Here is a 20,746-nt window from a genome sequence, read left to right as displayed (position 1 = left end):
ATTGGTTAGGGCCAGCTCTAATACAGTATATTAAAACTGTCAAAGTTGACAGTGTTTTGTTATAATTTACACTTCATATCATCACCACAGTTTATTTAGAAGGAGCTACTGATTCCGTAGTACGTGCAATCAACAAAATACAAACGGAACATAATGATAATAAGTAAGGAACAAGGGAAACAACAGCAACAATTAATAAAAGATGACCAGAAGAAAAGTAACCCTTCCAGGAGAATGAGAAGACAGGAGAAGGAAGAGCCATGCTAATAAGAGCTGCCAATCAATAGTGGTGGGGAAGCATTAAAACTTTACCTAACTACCATCACTACAAAATAAAGATTTTTAGTACCTTAAAAAAAAAAAAGTAAAAAGTTGTTGCACATGTGCAAAACAGATGACTTGCCAACTTAGACCTAGACGGGGGATTTACAGTAGACGTTAAGCTGTTACTTAGCCTGAGCATCACTGCACCTTTGAGTGTCATATGGGAATGGCATGTGACTTAGAGGAACTTATGATATAATAGGGTCATGGCCTGTTCTTTTATTGCACCCGTGAGAATCACTTTTTGAAGACAACTGTTTAACATGTGTAAAGGCAGAACATTCAGTTTTCAACTAGGCATAAAAATACCACAGAGATACTAAAACACCTAGAACATACAAAATTATGGAATTTAGATATATAACCAAAATGTTATTATTAATTGTCCCTAAAATGAGACTCTTGATAGGAGTAAAAAACATGGAAATTCCTATTCGATTATAGTTATGGCAATTATATTTGGTACTTCAATATTACCTGTTTTATTACCTTGTAAACGATACCTATTTTGTGCATGACCTGAATATCAATGAAGTTTTATTTTGGCAACAGCTAGAGAGATAACGTCCCCCACACAATAAAAATCATATTCAATACTTCATTATGTCTGTGGCACAAAGTGTTGTAATCAAAACATCTTACTCTAAAGGGTGATTCAATAGTTTTTTCGCCCAACTGTTTGTTTGTTTGTTTGTTGTTGTTTTTTTTTGTGACTTTCCAAACCAAATTTCAAATGACTATTATTCTAAAGGCCCATACACACTTGACGATGCACACATCGTTAACGACCGTCCTTAACGACTTCCCTTGAACAGCTGAGCAAACGACATGAGCATACACACTACCAACGACCAAAGACGAAAGACCAAAGACCAAAGACGAAAGACCAAAGACCATAGACCATTCATCGTTGAAGCATCCAAGCTGAACAGTTTATTAAAATAATGAGCTGGGAACAGGGCTGGTGATCAGTGGCTTGGTCGTTGGTCTTTCACACCATACACATTCAACGACGTCTCTGGTCGGTAACGACCATAGTGGGAATTGAGCATACATGCTCCACAGATAAGCGAGGGTCGTTAACGTCCCGCGGGGCCGCGCATCGGTGGTCGTCGGATGCATACACACTTGACGATATAATGAGCGACGTCATTGATGAGGGCTGAAATGAACGACAGTAATTTAGCATAGCCAGCATTGCATTCTTATTTGTTATGTTTGTAAATTATGATTTTAAACAATACATAATAAAAACAAAAACAAAAAGACACTCCATACTCTTCTGGCTTAGCAATGTTAGCCACTGAATTCTTGGCACCAGAAGATCTGCCCGTTTTACTCTGTAAATAGATCCAACTATTGATCCAACTATTGTGTTTCACTGTAATATAATTATGCCCCCCTCCACCATTGTTTTAGAATTCCCAATATGCATCATGCAGTAAAATCTAGAAGAGGTGTCCTTAGAAAATGGCAAATGTTAAAAGTAGTGCTAATTTAGCAGGGCCAGCAACAGTTTTCACAACCCCAAGACTAGTTCTGCCACAAAGTGTAGTATAGTGATGCTAATCTATTATAGTATAGCCTAAACCATTATCCATCCTAAGATAATTTATAACCTTGCTATAGAAAAAAAAGCAACATATCTCATATAGGTGTGGTATATTTTGAGCATGCTTGACATGTCAACATTGATCATGTTGAAATGAATCATGTCAACACTAATGGAATGTTGACAAACCACACCAGGTGGTTTTGGGGTGCCTACCAAGGGGTGGTATTCATGTGACCGCCGGTCAGCTGACCGACAGTCACATGACCTCCTCCACCAGCCCGACGGGTCACCATCCCGATGGTCGGCATGCCAACCAACAGGGACTAATTCCACTCGTGGGTGTCCACGACACCCATAGAGTGGAAATAGAACCAGTGGCGACCGCAGGTCGCCACCGAGCCCGCAGCGTGGCGAGCGCAGCGAGCACGCAAGGGGCTTGCTGCACTAGCCCCTCCCCACCGGGATCCCGGCATCGGTATGCTGCCGGGATCCCGGCGTCGGTAAGCTGACCGGCAGTCAGGAGACCGCCGGTCAGCAGTACTACACCCCCTACCAAGTACAGCAGGTCTGGCTGCTCGAGATGTCTTCCAGGTCCGGCTGTGATGTCAGGATTACTTCCAGTGGATCCTGATTTGCTTCTGACAGTATGACTAACTCAAACCCCAAACCCTCCCCTTAGTGCCTAACCCTAACCTACCCTCTTGTAGCGCATCTCTAACCCTCTCCCTAGTACCCAACCCCAAGCCTCCCCTCCCATCCCTAACCCTCAGCTGCCACTCTGTGCAGAATGTCCATGTGAATGTATTGACATTCTGCACATGTCAACATCATAACTGTCAACATTGTGATGTTGACATTATGTAGACTATGACTACATGCCATCTCCTATAGCTTAAAATGAGCTTGCCACCTACATATTAAACAGAAAAGTAAAATTAACTTTGCCTACATTAGAACAATCCTTTATGCAATCAGAATGTATTCTCATATTGCGTGAGCTGAATGGGGTCAAATCAATTCATCACGAATTGAATAGCGCTGGGAGTAAGCTCCCGGAGCTATTCACTTCAGCATGATGCTGTCGCCGACTAGAGGATTTCTTCTCGTATATCTCCAGGGGTGCGAGCAGAAATCCAACAAAACTAGGTTCACAATGCTGTTTTGTGACCTAGCAACACACGTAAACAGCATTGCGGTGTGGCACCTTAATTGGAAATTAGTCACGAGAATGGGCAAACACCCTGTTTAGCCCAGGAGTACGAGCATTATTCAACTTAGCATCGAGCTGAATTGAACAGCTCCAGGAGCTCCCTCCCAATGCTATAAAATCAACAATGAATTGAATTGACCCCATTTTATGACCATACAGTGCAAAAGCACACAAGATACGCTACGAAAATGTGTGTACATGAAGTTCTGCATCTGCACAACATTGCTTGAACCCTGAACATAAATATAAACATAACATTTACAGTATTACATGTATTCTTTGCTGAACCTCTATGCTCTATATTGGTGTTTTTCATGCTTTCATGACATCAGAAGGAAAAACACAACATGACTTGTCCATTTCTTTTGTGCACACACTTGTAATGCGTTATATAGGGATAAAAAAAAATTCACATACAGATCAATTATTTATGGTGCACCAGCATCATTCCCTTGTGTCTCCTCTGACGGACAGAGGAAAAAAGGAATATGCTGATTAAACGGGTTTGGTATGATTTGTCGGCTGTCGGGATCCCGGCAGTCAGGAGGCCGACGCCGGGATCCCGACAGACGGTAATCCCGATTAAACTACCAGCATTTCATATCCCTTATAGCATAAACTATTACACAATGAATGATATATACCACTTATAGCAAACAAACATTTTAAAACAATATACTGTATGTTTAAGGCTTGCTTAACTAATTGTTGGTGTTGCTGATCAGTAACACTTCCAACTACAGTGTTTACTACAGTAAAACCCAAGCAAGAAAAACAAAGCTGTTTGATGAGAAAGCATACTGTACTGTAAATGTAATTTGAACCTGGTGGATGGAGAGAATGTAATGTATGATAAACATTTGCAAAACAGGACGGGTAACTTCAAAACAGAACACACTGCAATACTCATTGTCACTGTGATTAACACAACTATGCAAGCAAATGAATACATATGACTAGGTTTGCATTTTGTAAGCAGAGGGCAGCAAGCCTAGGGGAAAGGTTAGTAACACTTTTCACAAAGCAGTAAATATATGGAATAGTCTGCCAGCAGAGCAATGTTTGACAAATTCCAAGAGGCTGAGCTAATATGTTATTTCTGGATCTATGATGATAGATCAGGCAGTATATAAACATGTTTCCGTGGCTCCTGGAGGGTCTGTCTGGCTCAGAGCTTTGTAGCCTTTTGTCACCACTTGCACAATTCAAAAATATGCTTTGCACAGACATGAGGGTATTTGGGAAAATAAAAAGGTCAGTGACCTAGACAGTGTCATGGGTTATAAAGCATGAGGCAAAATGCATGTTAGACAAGAAGTTGTTTAAAGTACTGTAACTCAGGAAATAGAATCTCCACCTGTACACAATTGTGTATTTGCACATTTCTACACAGAAACTGGCCCAACCTAGGATTCAGTCTAAAGGACCCCATACACTACAACAATATGTCTGAGGCTGAAGTCAGAGGCGATGTCCCTTGAACTCTCCCGGGAGTGATTCCATACGATTCGGTACATTTTGCATGCGATATATCGTATGCGAGCCCAGCCATGCCTGCGGGAACCGACATATCACGAGTGCAGCACTAACGACCCAGAGGAGTCGAACAGACGCTCACGGGGCTGCGCATCGGATCGGGTACACAGCCAAAATGCCGGATTTCACCCAATATATCGGCCAGAATGCCCGAAATGTGCTGAAATCGGGCATAATCGTTCTATTGTATGGGGCCCTTAACACTATAGAAAAGTCTATTATAAGCATCACTTCTCTAAATCTCCCCTCATTATGAAGGATTTGAATGTACTCCTTACTTTGGATGTTTTCCCACTGTGTATACTCCGGAAACCAGCGTATGAAAGTATAGACAAAGCAGAGTTCTATGGATCTAAGTCGCATCTCAACTTGCGAAAGAAGGGATATAATGTCAAGTTCTCACATAGGGCCTTATTCAGATGTGGTTGGAGGTGCGTTTCATGATGCAAATTACAGATAGTCAATACTTTACACATACACAGGACTTGTTCTGCGCATGTACAGTACGGGGGCGGGATGTACTAAGGGAAAAATGCGGTAAAACCCCTGTTGTCGGGAGTTTTACTGCATTTTCAAATGTACTAAGACCCGGCCGCCGCGTTTTCACATGTTTAGATGGCGTAACCACATAGAAGCATATGTGCTTCTAATCACCGGCCGCCGCAACACGCCGCCTCCGTCGCTCCCCACGGCAGATGCCTCCCCCCCGGCATACCTTCCTCCAGGCAGTCTGGACCCGGAAGGTAATAGCCTCCTCCCCCTAGCAACACAGCCGGAGGTCCAGGGGTAGGAGGCGGCGTCGGGGACAGCCTGCTGCTGCTTCCCGGTGTGCGGGCAGTGTGGAGACCCCTGTGAGGTGACGGAGAACCCCCCGCACACCACCTCGCAGGTATCGCAGGGGTCCTCCGTCACCGCATTGCGATGTTGATCGCATATGTTAGTACACTCTTGCAGTTCCATTGACATGTTCTGACTGAACATTGGCCTGATCAGCACTCATGAGAGGAACACAGGTTGTTACAATACAGTCATGTATATCACAAGTAAATGTACAGTATAGCATTTACTGTTTTTCAGTAAACTGAGCAAGAGGCAACCCACATGTTTATGTTCAGCCACAATCAGAATAGCCCAATATCAGCAAATCTCAACTCACTCAATATCTGTGCTCAGTATCAGTGCTGCATTGTGGAGACCAGAATATGGTATTACAGTACAGTAGTCCAGTGCTGTTCTCACTGCCCAGTGTCACTCAGTTCTATTATCCTGAACAGTGCATCTGTGCTTATTATTATCAGTGCTGCATTGTGGTGACTGTGGTAGTGTCCTGTCACTGTGCATAGGTCATCATCATTCCAGTCACAGTGGTGTCTGGTATCTATCTAGTGGTATCTAATTCCAGACATTACTGCCGTCTAATTCCAGATATATTACTGGCATATAATTCCACACATTAAAAAATGGAGAACAAAAATGTGGAGGGTAAAATAGGGAAAGATCAAGATCCACTTCCACCTAGTGCTGAAGCTGCTGCCACTAGTCATGGCAGAGACGATGAAATGACATCAACGTCGTCTGCCAAGGCCGATGCCCAATGTCATAGTAGAGAGCATGTAAAATCCAAAAAACAAAAGTTCAGTAAAATGACCCAAAAATCTAAATTAAAAGCATCTGAGGAGAAGCGCAAACATGCCAATATGCCATTTACGACATGGAGTGGCAAGGAACGGCTAAGGCCCTCTCCTATGTTCCTCATGACTAGTTGGTCAGATTCACATGAGGATGGAAGCACTCATCCTCTCGCTAGAAAAATGAAGAGAGTTAAGCTGGCAAGAGCACAGCAAAGAACTGTGCGTTCTAAATCACAAATCCCCAAGGAGAGTCCAATTGTGTCGGTTGCGATGCCTGACCTTCCCAACACTGGACGGGAAGAGGTGGCTCCTTCCACCATTTGCACGCCCCCTGCAAGTGCTGGAAGGAGCACCCATAGTCCAGTTCCTGATAATCAAATTGAAGATGTCACTGTAGAAGTACACCAGGATGAGGATATGGGTGTTGCTGGCGCTGAGGAGGAAATTGACCAGGAGGATTCTGATGGAAAGGTGGTTTGTTTAAGTCAGGCACCCGTGGAGACACCTGTTGTCCGTGGGATGAATAAGGCCATTGACATGCCTGGTCAAAATACAAAAAAAAAAAAAAAAAAAAAAAAAATCACCTCTTCGGTGTAGAATTATTTAAACAGAGATGCAGACAACTGGGGGTAAATTTACTAAGATGGGAGTTCTATTTAAGATGGGATGTTGCCCATAGCAACCAATCAGATTCCAGGTATTATCTTCTAGAAGGTGCCAGATAAATGAGAAGTAGAATCTGATTGGTTGCTATGGGCAACATCCCATCTTAAATAGAACTCTCATCTTAGTAAATTTACCCCCTGGTGTCAAGCCGTCTGTTGCCTTTGTCAAGCTGTAATAAGTAGGGGTTAGGACGTTTACCACCTAGGAACATCCAGTCACCTGGAGCGCATTCATCAGAAGTCATTGACAAGTTCAAAAACTTTGGGTGACAGCGGAAGCAGTCCACTGACAGTGACAACTAAATACCTTCTTCCTCTTGTACCCAAGCTCCTGCAAACCACACCACCAACTCCCTCAGTGTCAATTTCCTCTTTAGACAGGAACGCCAATAGTCCTGCAAGCCATGTCACTGGCAAGTCTGACGAGTCCTCTCCTGACTGGGATTCCTCCGATGGATCCTTCAGTGTAATGCCTACTGTTGCTGGCGCTGCTGTTGTTGCTGCTGGGAGTCGATCCTCATCCCAGAGGGGAAGTCGGAAGACCACTTGTACTACTTCCAGTAAGCAATTGACTGTCCAACAGTCCTTTGCGAGGAAGATGAAATATCAGAGGAGTCATCCTGTTGCAAAGCGGATAACTCAGGCCTTGACAACTATGTTGCTGTTAGAAGTGCGTCCGGTATCCGCCGTTAGTTCACAGGGACTTAGAGAATTGCTTGAGGTAGTGTGTCCCCGGTACCAAATACCATCTAGGCTCCAATTCTCTAAGCAGGCGATACCGAGAATGTACACAGACGTCAGAAAAAGAGTCACCAGTGTCCTAAAAAATGCAGTTGTACCCAATGTCCACTTAACCACGGACATGTGGACAAGTGGATTATATATAATCTCTGCATTACCATATTCATTAGTCTCCATAGATTAGTCTATGCAGTGTGTGACTGTATTCATACTACTTATGTACATCAAACAAGGTACTCTGGGCTCGATTCAGCAAGCAAAATTTTACTTAAATCATGCGGAAACTAATGTTTCCGCTTGACTTAAGTATCCCAGCTATGGAGGAAAAGTCTTAACAGAGAAGATAACTCAATTATATTCTCCGTTAATGCCCAACTCCAACAACATTGCAATGTAGAGAGCAAGTTATTGCTCTCTATAGCATTTAACGCTTTCTGCTATTTAGATAGCAAACAAAACATTTTAAAAAATCCTTCAAGGATTCCTTCATATAACGCCATCTGAGAATGGCATTATATGAGGAAAATCTGGCAAAAACTGCAGGGACAGAGGGATCTCAGCAATCAGTCGCTACAGTTGGCCAAAACTCTGCCCACTCTCCTCCCCTCTAATGTTCCTGGCAGTGTAGTTATATAATTTTGTATGTATATAATTTTGTATGTATATTATATATATATATATATATATATATATATATATATATATATATATATATATATATATGTACACACACACACATATATGTACACTGCTCAAAAAAATAAAGGGAACACTAACATAACACATCCTAGATCTGAATTAATGAAGTATTCTTATTAAATACTTTGTTCTTTACATAGTTGAATGTGCTGACAACAAAATCACACAAAAATTATCAATGGAAATCAAATTTATTAACCCATGGAGGTCTGGATTTGGAGTCACACTCAAAATTAAAGTGGAAAAATACACTACAGGCTGATCCAACTTTGATGTAATGTCCTTAAAACAAGTCAAAATGAGGCTCAGTAGTGTGTGTGGCCTCCACGTGCCTGTATGACCTCCCTACAATGCCTGGGCATGCTCCTGATGAGGTGGACGGTCTCCTGAGGGATCTCCTCCCAGACCTGGACTAAAGCATCCGCCAACTCCTGGACTGTCTGTGGTGCAACGTGGCGTTGGTGGATGGAGCGAGACATGATGTCCCAGATGTGCTCAATTGGATTCAGGTCTGGGGAATGGGCGGGCCAGTCCATAGCATCAATGCCTTCGTCTTGCAGGAACTGCTGACACACTCCAGCCACATGAGGTCTAGCATTGTCTTGCATTAGGAGGAACCCAGGGTCAACCGCACCAGCATATGGTCTCACAAGGGGTCTGAGGATCTCATCTCGGTACCTAATGGCAGTCAGGCTACCTCTGACGAGCACATGGAGGGCTGTGCGGCCCCCCAAAGAAATGCCACCCCACACCATTACTGACCCACTGCCAAACAGGTCATGCTGGAGGATGTTGCAGGCAGCAGAACGTTCTCCTTGGCGTCTCCAGACTCTGTCACATCTGTCACATGTGCTCAGTGAGAACCTGCTTTCATCTGTGAAGAGCACAGGGCGGCAGTGGCGAATTTGCTAATCTTGGTGTTCTCTGGCAAATGCCAAACGTCCTGCACGGTGTTGGGCTGTATGCACAACCCCCACCTGTGGACGTCCGGGCCCTCATACCACCCTCATGGAGTCTGTTTCTGATCGTTTGAGTAGACACATGCACATTTGTGGCTTGTTGGAGGTCATTTTGCAGGACTCTGGCAGTGCTCCTCCTGTTCCTCCTTGCACAAAGGCGGAGGTAGCGGTCCTGCTGCTGGGTTGTTGCCCTCCTACGGCCTCCTCCACGTCTCCTGATGTACTGGCCTGTCTCCTGGTAGCGCCTCCATGCTCTGGACACTACGCTGGCAGACACAGCAAACCTTCTTACCACAGCTCGCATTGATGTGCCATCCTGGATGAGCTGCACTACCTGAGCCACTTGTATGGGTTGTAGACTCCGTCTCATGCTACCACTAGAGTGAAAGCACCGCCAGCTTTCAAACGTGACCAAAACATCAGCCAGAAAGCATAGGAGCTGAGAAGTGGGCTGTGGTCACCACCTGCAGAACAACTCCTTCATTGGGGGTGTCTTGCTAATTGCCTATAACTCCCACCTGTTGTCTATTCAATTTGCACAACAGCATGAGAAATTGATTGTTAATCAGTGTTGCTTCCTAAGTGGACAGTTTGATTTCACAGAAGTGTGATTGACTTGGAGTTACATTGTGTTGTTTAAGTGTTCCCTTTATTTTTTTGAGCAGTGTATATACATACATACATACATACAACACAGATATCCTTCCAGGTGGCTCCTCCATGGAAATTCCACTTGGGAGATGGGGGAGGGTGTAGGGGAGTGAATACTGTACAACATTGTTAGTACAATGGGGGTAATTCAGAGTTGATCGCAGCAGCAAATTTGTTAGCAGTTGGGCAAAACTATGAGGGTCATTCTGAGTTGATCACTAGCTGCCGGTGTTCGCAGCGTAGCGATCAGTGAAAAAAATGGCAAATATGCTTATGCACCGCAATGCGCACACGCGTCGTACGGGTACGACGTCCATTGTGGTTTTGCACTGGTTCTAGCGACGATTCCAATCGCACAGCCGAACGCAATGAGATTGACAGAAAAAGGCAGTTTATGGGTGTCAACTGACCGTGTTTGGAAAAACGCAGGCATGGCCGGGCGGGTATCTGACGTCATTACCGTGTCACTCGTCGCAGCAATCATCGCACAGGATAAGTAACTACAGGGCTGGTCTTGTTTTGCACAAAATGTGTTTGCAGGCGCTCTGCTGCACAGGCGTTCGCACTCCTGTAAAGTGAAAATACACTCCCCCATGGGCGGTGTCGAAAAATATTGCAGTACACACATCACGTACAAACAACACACAGATGGCCTCCGCGCGTGTACTTCTGCTGTGCGTGCACATATTCGCAATTTGCGTATGGTTGCTCCCGCGGTCGTGCGCATCAGCGCGTGGTATGGGTATTTACGGTAGAGTTTGTGAACGCATGGAGAGCTATCAAAACACATTACATATTTAATCCAAATAGTGCACAAAGTACACATAGTCCCCCTGCACCACATATGAAATTAACAACAGTTTAAATGGTTTCAGAACAAAGGGATTCACCTTTACAGAATAGGAGGGGACAGAACAAGGTCATAAGGTGGTGTTTGGTATCCAGCTGTAGGGTATTTTAAGGGTAACATTCCGGTGTTGGTTTGAGGAAGATCGCATGTTCCTGCGGATAGTTATGTGCAGAAGCAGAATATAGATATAAACTGTATTTACTGTACATTATGTATGCGGCGGGAATCCAGAGGAGACCACCCACAAGAGCAGTTGGGAAAGACATCGCCTACCTATTCAAATCGACCGATGACCTCTTCTGTACTGTAAAAGTGCATTCCTGTGTCCAATGGACAAAGTGATTACAGTATCTATTGTATTGCTTTTGGAAGAAGTGTATAAAGAGAGCCTGCTTCTGGCCTGGTAAATCACAAGACTCACAAAGTTATCTATTTGATGACCGAGGACCGGGCCGGGAAGCGCAAGCGAATCTACTCAAGTATGTACCATTGAATGTAGCCATTTACTCTGTTATATTGTATTGTATTATTTGTATTGTAACCCCCTTTCAGCAATAATCCACTGTGGTGTTGGAACCCAGCGGTTAAATCACAATTGGTGTCGTGTCTTCATTGCCCTGCTAAGGTTTAAAGTGTTTTATCATTGCATTGCATTACTGTGAAGGTTTAAAGTGTATCTCTGGGTGTGTGCGCGCTGTGTGTACTTTGTACCCCCAGCGCGGCGTTTGTACGCTAAGTCCGTACAGTGATACGGGACTCCGTACGCAAACAGTGTATAAAGTACGTAGCGTGTGTACCAAGTTTAGCGGCCGCAGCGGCTCCAAGGTAAAGTGTATTCTAAGTGTGTATAAGGTATAGCTTTCTTTCCTGTAAGATAATCGACATTATCAGCGGCGACTATGCATTTGCACGGCTGCTAAAAACTGCTAGCGAGCTATCAACTCGGAATGACCCCCTATGTGCACTGCAGGTGTGGCAGATATTATATTTGCAGAGAGAGTTAGATTTGGGTGGGTTATTTTGTTTCTGTGCAGGGTAAATACTGGCTGCTTTATTTTTACACTGCAATTTAGATTTCAGTTTGAACACACTCCACCCAAATCTAACTCTCTGCACGTGTTATATCTGCCCCACCTGCAGTGCACATGGTTTTGTCCAGCTGGTAACAAATTTGCTGCTGCGATCAACTTTGAATTACCCCCAATATGCAATTTATTTATTATTAATAAATCGCTTTTACAGAGAATATTTGCCCATTCACATCAGTCCCTGCCCCAGATGAGCTTATAATCTATATTCCCTATCACATGTACATACAGACACATTCACGCTAGAGTTAAATTTTGTTGGGAGCCAATTAACCTGCCAGTATATTTTTGGATTGTGGGAGGAAACCAGAGTACCCGGAGGAAACCCACGCAAGTACGGGGAGAATATACAAACTCCACACAGTTAGGGCCATGGTGGGAATCAAACCCATGACCTCAGTGCTGTGAGGCAGTAATGCTAACCATCACACCATCTGTACTGCCGTATATGCAATGCTGACAAGTGCTGGGAGATGCAATATTATATATTATAATATATATATATATATATATATAATATTTATATGATGTGCAAGGATGGGGCAGGTGCAGAGCAGGCAGTTAATAGTTGTTTCTGGTCAATAGGTTTATTTCAGGAACACATCATATAAATAAGATTTATATGCTATATGAAAAATGTGCATTTATAAATGGAGATTTTATTGACCAGACAGTCCCTCAAATAAAGGCTGTCATCATTCCTCAGTAGTATCTTCTTTCATTTACATTTTAAATAGTCAATCCTTGTTTATAGTATAACATGTGCATGTGACACATAGATTCTTAAGCCAACATCTTGTTAGTTTTTCCTTGGATGGCATTTAACAAGTTTAAAAACTGTTCTTCGACATTGCTTCATTGCATATGACAATGTCTCTTCTGTTTCAAAACTCAGCTCTTGAAAGTTCCTAAAATAGACTTGAGAGCTGATGGTGAGGGATGGATAAGGACAGCACACTTAAAGGAGAGCCAATGTCCTTATACTTTGGAATAGATTTAAAAATGTGTATCATGGTCCACTAATGAATACTAGGGAGTCGTATCAAAGCTTTCATAGAGATAAAGTGAAGAAGTTGCCTATAGCAACCAAGCTGCTTGTCATTAATCTTGCACAACCTGTAAAATGAGAAAAGCAGATTGGATGGTATGGACAACTTCTCCACTTTATCTCTCTAAAAAGATTGATACATCTCCCCCCTAAATGCAAACAGCATTTTAAATGCTAATGCACCCCAGAACTAAAAAAAAAAAAAAAATCAGTTTTGAAACATAAATGGTAATTATTATTTATCCGTGTACTGATGACCTACTCCAGGCATCAGGTCACCCAGTGTCTGCTGCGGTCAAATAAAACACTACCCAAGATCCTACAGGTAGAGTTCTGTTGGACATCACACTGCTGTCGCAACAAAAGCCAGTCTCATCTGGAGCTACAGAAGGAGAATATTCCTGCTTAGAGTTTGGTTGACTATCCTCACTCCAGTCTTTTAACATACAGGCAGAATGTCATCAACTGCCAAGCTTACTACAGGGATGAGCTACTACTGTATAGCATCATTGGACCGTTGCAGATATCTGGGGACCCGTCGGATTAGTTAGAACTAACCACCAAATGTAATGAAAAGTCTTCAGTTTAACATGTGAATCACCACCCAAAGCTGCACAGTCAACACTACAGATGAAAACAACAGTAAGAATTAAACTGCTGAAGATACTGAGCCAAGAAGCAACATTTTATTAGAATTGTGATTTATATTGTCTATTCATTAAGACAGCACAAATGATATAGCATTGATTCTGCATAGGATGTACATACCAGTGACGTGTAGCCTGTGCCTCCTGAGCCATTTACCTCACCACATGTCCCTGGTGGGGTCTGGGACTCAGGGTCGACAACAAAAAGGTCGACACACCTTAGGTCGACACCAATTGGTCGACACACCTTAGGTCGACATGGACAAAAGGTCGACAGGAACAAGGTCGACATGAGTTTTTTATGTTTTTTTGGTGTCGTTTTCTTCGTAGAGTGACCGGGAACCCCAATTGGTGCACCGCTTCGCTCGCCATGCTTCGGGCATGGTGCCTTCGCTCCGCTACCGCTTCGCTCGGCACAGATTACCGTTCCAATCGTAGTCCACGTGGATCGTTAAGTATGAAAAGGTTCCAAAAAAGAAAAAAATCGTGAAAAACTCATGTTGACCTTTTTCCATGTCGACCTTGTTCCTGTCGATTTTTTGTCCATGTCGACCTTTTGTCCATGTCGACCTAAGGTGTGTCGACCAATTGGTGTCGACCTAAGGTGTGTCGACCTTTTTGTTGTCGACCTGGAGTCCGGATACCGTCCCTGGTATATAGATCGTTTATTACAGGTCATCAGGTGGCACTTGCAGCTGCCCCATACTAGGAGCAAAATACACAACTCCTAACAGGCGTATATACACATACATGCTGGTCTCAATGGACTGCATTTGTGTGAACAGACTCTTAGTGAACTATGCTTACACGAGAACACCCCACCTCACACCTATTTCCCTTCTTCAGTCGCACAACTAGGGTGTTCAAAATGCAGATGACTAGGCTAACTCATATTTGTGGGCCCGCACAGAGGGAATCTATGCAAACCACACTAGGCAGACATTCGTAATTCAATTCTGCATCAGTCCCAATGTGAATAAATGAGCAAATAAGGATAAAAAGGAAAAAACTGTGACTTTTTTAAAAACTTCCCCTCCATACAGTTTTACTGGAGTAGAGACAATAGCCAAGTTTGGTGAACTTTGTAACAATGTATTTAAGACTCCTTCACAGCAGACAGCAGCAAACTGATAGGCCCTACACATTAGGCGATATAACTGAACGATATGAACGTTCTCGTTCATATCGTTCAGTGTGTAGGCACCAACGATGAACGATGCGCAGCCCCATGCTCGTTCATCATTGGTGCCGGGTTGCTTATGCATGCAAGCCAATATGGACAATCTCATCCATATTAGCTTGCAATGCTATGGAGCCAGGTGACGGGGGAGTGAAGAAACTTCACTCCCCCCCCGCCGCAGGGTTGCCCGTCTGCCGTATCAGCCGTCGGGCAGCTCGGCGGCGGGTCACCGAATGTGTAGGGCCCATTAGTTCCCAATCTCTGTCTTATCTATCATCAACAACTTACAGTCAGCATATAAATTAAACAAAGTAACAAAAAGCTACAAATTTAAACTAATATAGTACTATACATTCCAAATCTCTAATCAGATAGAAATCAATAAAGTATGTAATTTGTTTTGTGACCTAGGAATTTTTAGAGCAAAAAATCTGTATGGTTCTACATATGTTACTGTGATTTTGAATTCCTGCACTCTGAAATCCAAAAATAGTCATGTTTTAAGAAGGAACGTACTGTAACAGATAATTGTATAATCCACCATTATACACCTTAAAGTCTTTCTAATTAGAAACATTCTGTAACCTAAAAAACTGTAATCTAATTAGCTATATGCCAGTGTTACAGCATTACAAAGGATCAACTACATTCATTTCTATTTAACTAAACTGTTAACCAATTTATTCTGACCACTTATTCGATTGGTGAAGCGGACATTTTTGTTAGCGATAAGCAACATTTATACGTATTATTTAGCTACAATTTTTCATCAATCCATTCATCTGTGTTTGCTAAATTGATCAGAATCTTCACTTTTACACATGGTTTGCTCATATCTTTCTATTATCAAAATTCAGAGTCTAAAAAACATAACATTACATTATATAGCTACCAGGTTTTTATCAGACACCATTGTTTTTCTCTATTTTAGTGCTTTACCTTTATGTCACTTTAAAATACTAAAATCAAAGCAGACCTTCACAATTTAAATCAAGTTGGTTATAGTACAATACTATAAACAGTTTATGGCAATAAGATTGTTTATGTTTGAAGTGCCAGCACATTCTGACAGCTGTCAAGTGCTGTTCAAATGAGGGGGAGAACTTTCTGAACAACATGAGAACTTCCTACATGGTTTTAACAGCCTGTAAAGGATTAGAATCTAATCTGCTCATCTGATGGCTAACTAGTGTTAACATGGGTGTCTGAGCACTTTCCAACTGTGTTTGTTTTACATTGCCATTACAGACCAGAGAAACAGGATGCAACTGTTGTGCAGTCTGTCACTACTCATAAAACCAACTGCAACACAGTTTACAAATACCAGGGAATCACCCCATCTGTTCAATTAGGGACAAAAAGCAAGATTGAATACCAAAAAAACAAATATTTTCTTACTTGTAAATCAAAATATTATTTTAAATTGTAGCATATTAGTTAAAAGGGAACTTCACCCAAACATAATATTTTGCAATAGCCCTTCCCTCCCAACTAAAACAACTGTAAATACCCAAACCAGTGACCTCTATGGTTCAGGACTTCTACCTTTTAGAAAATAATCTACTTTGCCAACACTGTGGCATACGTTATAGCCAAACGGACAACCAGGTAAATCTGAAAGTACACTCAGGGCATTGTATGGTTATAGATGCAGAATAATCCAATGCACTGTGTTTATTTACAAACATCTCTTGGTTGTCAACATGGAAAACTGCAGGGATGCCTTCCCATGGGTATTCTACATGGAACAAGGTTAATATAAAAACATTATCGTTAGCTCGAGTTTCACTTTATTGTGAACTAACCATTTATTTTTTGTTTCCATTGCTTTCATTAGTACTTTGTGTTCCGTGCACAACTGCTCAAGTTTTAGAACCCCTAAAACTAAAATGCAAGTTGTCTTTTATAAAAGGGCTAAAAATAACAGTAACAGAAACATATGGTAAAGATCCAGAAAAAAAAAAGACAGCACTAAACTTTCATTCAGTTGCATAGCACATGCAAACATCTTGTACAATGTCACAGTGTGGGAAAGTTAACATACATACTGTATATTAATTAATAATTATTAATTGCAGTTTTGTGTATTTTAGGTTTAGAGGGCTTAAGTTATTCATTTTAATTTTATATGTTCATAAAATAGCAGACATATGCAAGCAAAGAAGCCTCCTAAATCCCAAACCACTATCATCAAGTGTTGACAAACAGCAATTAGCGGCCTATTTGGGCCTATTTACCAATTTTGCTAATTTGAACAAAAAAATAACATCACTTATTGATATTTATGGCAATCACAGATACTAGTTCAAAGTAATATTTCAAGAAAAAGTAGCCAGGCCAGCGCATCTGATGAGATACTATCCCGGCAAGGAATTCCAGTATTGTGATTGCAATAGCTATCACTAGTCTTATGGGACTAAAGAAGACAGGGGAGTAGCAGCCATCCTACTGAGGAAAGATTACAGATTACTGTGTCTGTCCTTCCTATAAACAGAAACAGCTAATAGAGAGAAGTGTGTGGAGCTGGCTCTGTAGTATTACATTGGAGATATAAGTGATATATCTGGCGATATAAGAATAACCCCTGCCAGTTTTATTTAAATACAGTATGCCATAATGTTGCATACATGTTTCAGTATTTATGGCTTAATAATAATTATAATACATTTTTGTCATAGACTAATACAACTACAAGCACTTTTTATTTAATTATTATTATTTCAATAATAATAATAAAAAAGTATGTTTAACGTTAAAGGCAGAATTTTAATTTAACCTCACAAGTTTATTGGTCTCACTGCATGGAGCAAATAATTACACTCCCAAGCAAGACACAACACAGCCAGCATTAGCAGCTGGGAGCAGTCACTACCTGCTTAGTATAAGTAAGGATCTCTGGGTATGGGTCATTAGGTCGACCACTATTGGTCGACATGCATTAGGTTGACATGGTCACTAGGCCGACATGGTCACTAGGTCGATATGGAAAAAGGACGACATGAGTTGTTTTTTTGGTGTCGTTTTCTTCGTAAAGTAAAGTGACGGGGAACCCCACTTTGTGCACCGCTTCGCTCACCATGCTTCAGGCAAGGTGCCTCGCTGCGCTAGGCACAGGTTACTATTCCCAATCGTAGTCCACGTGGATCGTAAAGTATGAAAAAGTTCAAAAAATGAAGAAGAAAAAAATGTGAAAAACTCATGTCGACCTTTTTCCAATAGTGGTCGACCTAATGACTGTCATCCTAAGTGTTGTCGACCTAATGACAGTATCCCGGACCTCTAGCAGTTGGAATGAGATGCTCTGCCATACAAGTAACAGCAGAGAAGCTTCCCAGACACTGCAACTTTTTGGGTCAAATGTCATGACAGATTAGTTTTAAAATAAAGCAGACACAAAACATTACCTAATATATTACAACCCCAGGTAATAACTGTCATTATATTATATCACAGTGCATTTTATAAAGCAATTGCAGCCAGCTCATTAAGAATGTGCGTCTCATATTACATGGATAATTCTTTAATTAGATTACTTTTCCTCCCACTACACTTCTGTTGGGAAAACCTGTTGCATCCCAGTGACAGGGCTGTTTGCCTTCAGCAACTGTCCAACTAATAGGTAATCTTTAATCCTTTGTCAATAGGTCACACAGGCTCCAGTTGTCCAATTGGAGGTTACAGCCCTTCGCTGCTCTCATGCCCAATTTTATGTCTAGGCAGCAGTATTTAAAACACTTTAGGAGGGGGTAGTGAGGGAATGTGAGGTCTCTGTAGGAGGGAGTAAAGGGGGTGAATTGGGTTGAAAGGGTTCACTGGGACATGAAGGGAAAGTATCAGTGGGAGAGACAGGCAGAAAAAAACAAGGGGGGTTAACAGGAGAGCTGAGGAAAGACAATGTTAGTGGAAGAATTTAGTGAGGGGATAGGAGAGGAATTATGTCAGGGAAGTGGAGAGGAAGCAACAGTCAGCTCTGTGGAAAAAAAACAACACTGCATATTGAGAGAGAGAGAGAGAGAGAGAGAGAGAGAGAGAGAGAGAGAGAGAGAGAGAGAGAGAGAGAGACTCTGAGTGACATGAATAGAGTTAGAGAGCTGGTGGAAGAGAGACTGAGTGAGGGGAGAGAGTGATGTGGAGAGAGTGATGTGGAGAGAGTGATGGGGAGAGAAAGACGGGTATAAGAAATGTGTGAGAGAGAGGGGGCAGGGGAAGAGTGTTTGGGAGAGAGAGAGAGAGAGAGAGAGAGAGAGAGAGAGAGAGAGAGAGAGAGAGAGAGTGTGTTTGGGGGAGAGAGAGAGCGCACTTTAAAATTAAAGCTATTGTGTTACTAATACAAGTTACTGCAATTTCCACAGGAGATTTCAGGGGGAAAAAGAAACAATGTTTGTGTTTACAATAAGTAATGATCCGTGAGTATACTTCTAGATGCAGCAGTAATCCCCGGTGTGAGGGAAGGACTGACCTTTCATCCAGTCCACAACTTGCGTCGGGGTCCACTTAGTAACAGGTTCCATCACTCCTTGTGCAGAGCAGCAGTGTATCCACAGCAGGTAAGTGTCCTCCCCTGGCCGACACTGCTGTCAGTATGCTCCGTGCTGTTTACTAATGACTGCTGAATCCAGTCTCAGGTTCCCATTGCTCCATTCCCCGGCCCTCAGCTCTCACTCAGGCGCCTGGCTGTGCACATACATGGATGCAGCGGTCACAGCCAGGCAGGCAGCATTGTCCCCTCGTGTGACTGTGAGGAGGTAGAGGAGGTGAGGCTGCAGGTCTCCTCCTAGGATTCTGCCTAGCAGTGTATTCCCCTTCCTAATATCAGACTGTGTCCTCCTTCGTCCTGCTGTTCCTCCTCCTTCCCATGCTCACCGACCCCTCCCCAGGCTTCCCATACACATGCCTTCTCTAGCCTCTGTGTCACAATGTCCCGCCCATGTCCCTTCCCTGTAGAATTTCACTTCTTTATTTTCTCACGGTGACCCCTCCTATATTGCAAACATTATTCTCATTACCGGCTCACACTGTACTTTCCATCTGGCCTATTATCACTTTATCCTATTGTTATGCTGCCACCCATTGCTATTATACGTTTTGTTCACTGCTAAAAATGGATGCCTACAATAGTATTGTAATATAGATCAGCAGTCTATCGATATGGTCTCATTCATCTAGCATTCTTTTTACCACATGGCTTGAGAAGTTTATACGATTTAGATGCTCTGCCACAGGTAGAGATTCATTTTGTGTCATATTTGTATTGCAGTCACATACTAAGTCAAAGTCACTCACAGTGTACAAAACACACTAGATTAGTACTTTAATCGCAAAGAGATTAACAGACATAGGGCCCGAATCAGGATGGAACGCTGCTGAGGCAGCATTCGTATGCTGGGGCCTTTTGAAGTGTGCACACACGCAGCAGCCGCACTGTGCATGCGCACACTGTGAGATGCGATGGCATCTCGCATCTGCGAACACCTCTGCTTATTTGACAGGTCAAAGCGTTCACGGGGCGCAAGTGGGTGTGGCATTTAGGGGGCATTGATTCGGCATGGGGGGGCAGCCCAGACCGTTTTATGGTGGGCCACGGCGGCTACGTGACGTCACATGCAGCTGCTGTGACACGAAACATGGCAGGTAGCAGTCTGCCTACGCGTAAGCAGAGGGCTACCCTAAAAACGCAAAAGCATCGCCGCTGTGCGATGCTTTAGCAAATATTTCCTGGGGGGTTGAATCTGGCATGCGGGGCGGACTTGCCCTATGCTGGGCGTCCCCCTGCATGTCAGAGTATTGGATCGTAGATGTGCGTTTTTTTGCACATCTACGATCCATGCTGAATTTGGCCCATCTTCAATTAGCTTGACAGGTAATTACTGTGTGGTGCTGGGAAAAGCTATTCAATTAAATAGCCTTTTCGCCTTCATCCACTAGGGGCCACTGGAGCGTAGTTACAATGGGGAAATAGTAG

General features: G+C 42.8%; 1 protein-coding gene across 1 annotated transcript in view; it reads right to left on the bottom strand.

Annotated features, from left to right (window-relative positions):
- Positions 1–19,701, bottom strand: part of CNKSR3 (CNKSR family member 3) — a 315,713-nt gene extending 296,012 nt beyond the window's left edge. Inside the window, exon 1 of the mRNA XM_063917716.1 lies at positions 19,244–19,701. Coding sequence (XP_063773786.1) covers positions 19,244–19,295 — 52 coding nt within the window. The 5' untranslated portion in view covers positions 19,296–19,701. The remainder of the gene's footprint in view (positions 1–19,243) is intronic.
- Positions 19,702–20,746: the final 1,045 nt, after the last annotated feature.

Source organism: Pseudophryne corroboree, chromosome 4 (assembly GCF_028390025.1).
Source record: "Pseudophryne corroboree isolate aPseCor3 chromosome 4, aPseCor3.hap2, whole genome shotgun sequence".
Taxonomy (NCBI): domain Eukaryota; kingdom Metazoa; phylum Chordata; class Amphibia; order Anura; family Myobatrachidae; genus Pseudophryne; species Pseudophryne corroboree.
This window is presented reverse-complemented; position numbering and strand designations above follow the sequence as displayed.